General features: G+C 29.0%; 1 protein-coding gene across 1 annotated transcript; it reads right to left on the bottom strand.

Annotated features, from left to right (window-relative positions):
• Positions 1 to 5,570: 5,570 nt before the first annotated feature.
• On the bottom strand, positions 5,571 to 5,912 carry LOC147929511 (uncharacterized). The gene has a single exon (XM_087480639.1). The coding sequence runs from the start codon at positions 5,910 to 5,912 to the stop codon at positions 5,571 to 5,573; it is 342 nt and encodes a 113-aa protein (XP_087336765.1).
• Positions 5,913 to 6,722: the final 810 nt, after the last annotated feature.

The raw sequence follows: 6,722 nt of genomic DNA, 5'->3' as shown, positions 1-6,722 counted from the left end.
ATACCTTTGATACTTAATGTTGCTTAATAAATTACTTTTACGTGACATTGTCCTCTAGAAATGTTTTTAAATTCTAAATATACATGTGCACTGGAGAAGCTCCCACATTCTCTCAAAAATACTATTTAAAAAAATAATTAATTATTTATTTAACAGAAAAATAAAAATTTAAACTAATCATATATTGTTATGCGTATATATAATCTCTCATTAAATTCTCAAATGTTTTCAAATGAGAATTGATACTTATTTCTCATTCTTACTTTTTATTATAAAAGAACTCTTCTCATAATCCACCACTTACATGCTCTAAGATGTTTTAAAGTGTGGATATAAAATGTTTAAGTTAAGAAAGTTAATATTAATTAAATGATTTAAATCAAGTATCGAGTTAAACTGATAATGTAAAATTAAGTACGCTGTTTAAATTTAAAACTTTTCCATTTCTTTCTTCCATTCCAAAATATAATATATTTTAGGTTTTTTTGTGCATACAATATATTTTAGTTAAAAGTGTAAATATTAGATATCATTTTTAGAAAAACATCAAACACTGCATAATTTAGAAAGTCAAAAATATCAAATAACATCTGCATAGAAATTTGTAAAATATTTTATAGATTGAAACAAAAAACACTTTTTAACCTATACTTTGGAGCAGAGGGAGAAATCTTTTAAGTTTGATATACCAGGTGAATCTTTTTACTATATTAATAAGGTGAAATACAAAGATGGTGAAAATGATTTCCAGTAGTAAGCAATAATCCCCCAATGGAGATCTCATTTTAACTATTATGAGTATCATCACCATTATTTATTAATGAAACTTGATCTTTCACATTCTTCTTTAATGGTCGCTCACTACCTTAGTGAATTCACACTAGTAAACACATTAATCTCCTTGTTGAACTCACTCATCCCCTTTCATAAATATTAGGGTCATCACATTGTACTCCTTTATAAACAATGTGAGAGCACTATATAATAAGTATGTGCTAATATATGTACTATATATTATTTCGTCTAGCAAACTCTTTTATACATACAAGTTATTTTCATCCTCTTGTTCGATGTACATTTTATATGTCTTTAACACCAAACTGAAATGTTCTTATAATGTGTCACAGTTATCCAAAATGTGTTTAATGTTTATTCGAAGTAAGACATTGGTGTCAATCATGAGATTTAAAGTTAATAAAAAGAAAATCATTATATTCTCAAATTGTTACATTATTTTACTATTCGTTTATTTTTGTTCTAGTATCTCAGTTTTTGAATATAATTTTTTCATATTTAATTTATGTTTTGACATAGTTTCCTTATGTTTTCCTTGGTTTTTGCTCACTTTTGATCTATTTTTTTTTATTAAGTAAGTTCAGTAAAATTAACATATTGGTAGAAGTGTACTCACATTGAAATTGATTCAAAGAATTTGATGTTTTTTTTTTGGGTAAGAATTTGATGTTTTGGATGTATATGATATCATTTTATTAACTCAGTCAATTTAATACCATGGAATCATTTATTGAAAAATTAAAAGAACAAAAGTGTTTGTTCTTTTATTCCTTCTTTCTTCTTCTTATTTCAATTCAATGACAAAAACTACTAAGAATAAAAATAAATCTGAATTGTCAATTGTCATATCACCCAAAGGAATAAACGTGCATTGATAAACCACTCTTGTCGTTAGCACAAAAAGTGTGCAAAAAGCTATTTACTTATTTTGTACTGTTTTTAAAACCAACCGCTCAAATTAACACCATAATAAAGAACACAACCAAAAATATTTGAAGACCAACTGAATATTAAAACATAGTAAAAATATAAAATAAAACTAAAAAAATCATTAAGAATCTTAACGTAAAAAAAATGTTGAAAAAACGTCAACTTTACTTGTGGTGAATTAAATTGCCAAGTAAATTTAATTATCAACTTTCGTTGAATTTGCCAAATGAATCATGTCCATAAGTCAGTAATGCTAACTATTTTCGTTAAACTGCAAAACGATGTCCTTTTATATTTTAAAACATAATTTTGTTTTAAAATAGAAGCTGAGATTAGAACCCTTGACTTTGAATAATAATAATCATTTCTTAATAACGTCGTTCTACAGTGTAATAAAAATTATTAGCATTGACATAGTTTTGTTAAATTTGAAATTTCTCAGCTGGCTCAACAACATCTCGAATCGTCAAGTTTTCTTATAATTATAATTGTCTGTCGGAGCATACTCAGAGGAGACTTGATCTAACTCTAAAATTTGACTTATCATCATAAAAGTTTTGTGTATATCCTTTGATCCCACATCATCGACGACCATTGAGATCTCCTTTAATGTTTTTGATAGTTTTAGGTGCCGACAAACCGAAGACGTTGAGATCCGAGACACCATCTTTTCCAAAGGTTCCTCTCAGGCCTTGTGGTAATACTCATGACTCTTAGAATTTGGAAACAAGTGCAATAATTTTGTTGTTGCGTATGAATCAAAAGTACAATAATTTTGTTGTTGCGTCTGAATCAATAGTACAATAATTTTGTTGTTGCATGTGCACAGAGCCATAGGAAGGTACAGTTTTAAATGTTTGCTCGAATTTTTTTTTTAAAATTAAATCCAATTTCAACATTTTTTGGAAAGTTGGGTACAGTTTTAAATGTTTTTTGTGGGAACCGATGAAGAAGACTCATGAATGTGGAAAAGGGTTCCTATCATATGGTACTAAAATTTGATAATACATCTAGACCATCATGGATGATGATGTGTTATTGGTAGGTATAAGTGTAGAACATCCCTATGATAATAAATGTCGAAAAAAGGGGAGGGGGTTAAATATAAATAGAATTTGGTGAAGTTTTGATAAATTAATATAGCTAAAAATATATCTAAAAATAATTTTGATGTTTTTTTTTGGGTAGGAATTTGATGTTTTGGATGTATATGATATCATTTTATTAACTCAGTCAATTTAACACCATCAAATCATTTATTGAAAAATTAAAAGAACAAAAAGTGTTTGTTCTTTTATTCCTTCTTTCTTCTTCTTATTTCAATTCAATGACAAAAACTACTAAGAATGAAAATAAATCTGAATTGTCAATTGTCATATCACCCAAATGAATAAATGTGCATTGCTAAACCTCTCTTGCCGTTAGCACAAAAAGTGTGCAAAAAGCTATTTACTTAATTTGTAATGTTTTTAAAACCAACCGCTCAAATTAACACCATAATAAAGAACACAACCCAAAATATTTGAAGACCAACTCAATATTAAAATATAGTAAAAATATAAAATATAACGGAAAAAATCATTAAGAATCTTAGGGTGCAAATGGTTGTTTAAAATTGAAAAAATGGGTTGAACAAAATTGGGTTGAATAATATTCAACTCATTCATCTCCAAAATAGTGGTTGAACAAGTTGAATACTTTTGTTGTAGGATTAGTTTATTTTTTCAACTTTTTAAGTTGAACGGACTGAATAATTTTTTCCAACCTCTTCAACCTTTACCATGCAAATGGTGAAAATTGGTTGAATAATTTTTTTCAACCTATTCAATCTCTTCAACCTTGCAACCATTTGCACCCTTAATGTAAAAAAAATGTTGAAAAAACGTCAACTTTACTTGTGGTGAATTAAATTGCCAAGTAAATTTAATTATCAACTTTCGTTGAATTTGTCAAATGAATCATGTCCGTAAGTCAGTAACGCTAACTATTTTCGTTAAACTGCGAAACGATGTCTTTTTATATTTAAAATTTTAAAATAGAAGCTGAGATTAGAACCCTTGACTTTGAGTAATAATAATCTTTCCTTAATAACGTCGTTCTACAATTTAACAAAAATTAGTAGCATTGACATAATTTTGTGAAATTTGAAATTTCTCAGCTTGCTCAACAACATCTCGAATCGTCAAGTTTTCTTATAATTGTAATTGTCTGGCGGAGCATACTCAGAGGAGGCTTGATCTAACTCTCAAATTTGATTTATCATCATAAAAGTTTTGTGTATATCCTTTGATCCCACATCATCGGGGACCATTCACATCTCCTTTAATGTTTTTGATAGTTTTACGTGCCGACAAACCGTTGAAACCCGAGCTGCACATAGATCTTTTAAATTCTTCCATTCACGTAAAGTACCGCTACCATCCAATTTAGACATAGTATTATTACAAGTCCTAGAATTGATAGTGTCATTTAGTCCGAGCTCTAGTGCTTCGGTCAATCTATGTATTTTCATGAAGGCTAACGTCAATCAAAATATATATTTTTAAAAACATTTGAAGAATAAAAAGGTATATTTAAACTTTGAATATGTACGTGCTTCATTTGGCTATTGAAAGTTGATTATCCCCTATATATTAATAGAGAAACACATTTGAAAAAAAACTGATGTGTCGCCGCCAGAGAACCCATGACACTTTTTAGCAAAATATCCTTAAATTTTCTAATTAATTACAGCTCTATGCCATTGTATTTATTATAAAAACAATTAACTGAATAATAATTAGATATGTCATCATTTTTCACACAAATTTATCATTTTCACACAAAATTAATAGTAAAGCAAAATTTCACTAAAATTTACTTACAAATATAAAAGTCAAAATTATATTGATTTCTTAAAATTAATATAAATATTGATTTCTTAAAATCAATATAAGTAAAATATTCTAAAAAGGCTATAAGAACATATCAATTAATTTAAAATTAATAAAAATAAAGAACATATAACTTATTAACATAATCATATAAAAACGAAATGTTATATTTTACTATTTTACCCAAATAATTTATATAACAAGCTTTCAATAGTTATTAAAATAGATTATAAAAGGAAGTATATTACCCCTGGAATATCTCTAACTCATTAAAAGAAATTTAATTCCCAATAAATATATATTCATAAATAAACAAAAATGACAACAAATTAGGGGATATCATGATGTGTGATTATTTATATATATCTAAGTATGTAAACTAATTAATCTCAACATTTAGTGTGATTATTTATTAATTAAAAAATATTGATAACCGAATAGGAATATACGTTTTCATTGTTTATTCATTTATGTGCTATTAAAAATGAATGAGACAATAATCCTTATCATTATAAATAAACTTAGTATCAAAAAAAAATCATAATATATTTAAAATAAGTGATTATTAGATTATGCAAAATTGTTATAGTTACTCGACAAACCATAAATATATATTTGATTTTTAACACACACAAAAATATATATTTCCATAAATTGTAACATTTTACAAATATTTTCTTTACCACGTTCACATATTTCACAGGTGAAATGTATTTTTTCATAATGGCATTTTTGGTAACAATCCGTCATTTATAGAAAATATTAAAAAATCGACTAACTCAAAAGATTTAAATAGAATCAAAAATATTAAATCAATAAATTAGATTATCTTCAGAAAATTTAGTTTAGATTGTTACTAACATATAATAAAATTGAATAATTAAACTAGCAAGTAATTTAGTATATGTTGTTATGGTTACATAAGAAACATGCAAAATTGTTTTTTTTTTAACAAAAAAGTACAAGATCAGCTCAAAAGAGCCAATTAGAAGGAAAACCGTAAACATAGGTAATTTGGTGCGGCTCCTTTCTAGCTCGTCGTGCCAGTTTGTCCACACTACCATTCTGTGATCTAGGGATTAGGGCTATGGAGAAGGATAAGAACTCCTCCTTGTCTTCTTCAATAACATCCAGATACGTCTTGAAGGCAGGCCACTCCGCTGGCGAAGACACCATCTTCACCAAATCAGAACAATTCGTGAGAAAAACTACGTTTTCATTGTCCGCTCCAATCATACATCGCATAGCCCAGATGAGGGCTTCCACTTCGACATGGAGGGGAGATAAGCTCCGGCGAGAATTTGATGCACCCATAGTGGGAGATTCCCCCTCAGAAGAAATGCAATGCCATCCTCTACCAGAAAACTGATCAATATCCTTCCAAGATCCATCCACAAAGCAGCGGTAGTTGTTTCTGCTGCTTGCGGCCAAGTTATTAACCGTAGCACCAAGGATCAGTGGAGGGCCTCTCTGGGCGGAGGATTCTAGATGGTCCTTGATGTGTGTGGTTTTTCACTTCAAATCTTTTACCTTAAAAAGACCACACAACTGCTAAAAGTGCACAGCTAATCGATAGTAGTATTTAAGGATCGATCCCACAGAGAGAGAGTTGATATTTAGAGAATCCGTCGGAAGAGATGTAAGGCTAGGACTCAATAAAAATAGGGGGTTTTGGTTGTCACGGTTGTAGCAAGAAAATGAATGTAAATAAAAGCAAGTAAAAATAATAAAACAAGCGTTAGGCATCAAGGGGAATCGCATGGGTTCAATGATCTATCTATCTAGGAAAGTTTAGGGTTAGTTTGTTTGTCTAAAACTCGGACTACGAAACACTAATGAACCGTTAACTTAAAGTTCTCAAGCTAACCGTCTAAGATCACTACAATTCATTACTCAACTGTCGCAGGCAACGACGCATAGATCAAAGCATTTAAAACAGGTTCGATTATAATCCGTGGAATTCCATAGGTAAGGGGTGTGTGCTTCCTATGTCTCCCCACACATCTAAGCTAGGTCAAGCACACATGCAAACTTTTGGCAAAGCACACACACTTTAGATCATAGTTAGTTCATGAGGCTAACTTAAAGCATTAAGTAAAGACTTAGAATTAAAGCATAGAATAA

Source organism: Camelina sativa, chromosome 13, assembly GCF_030686135.1.
Source record: "Camelina sativa cultivar CO46 ecotype springtype chromosome 13, ASM3068613v1".
NCBI classification, from domain to species: Eukaryota; Viridiplantae; Streptophyta; class Magnoliopsida; order Brassicales; family Brassicaceae; genus Camelina; species Camelina sativa.
Note: the sequence above shows the minus strand (reverse complement) of the source record. Positions and strands in the feature narration are given on the sequence as shown.

Bases quoted from the DNA above. Each gene is read 5' to 3' on its own strand.
- LOC147929511 (XM_087480639.1), bottom strand. From the start codon at position 5,912: ATGGGTGCATCAAATTCTCGCCGGAGCTTATCTCCCCTCCATGTCGAA.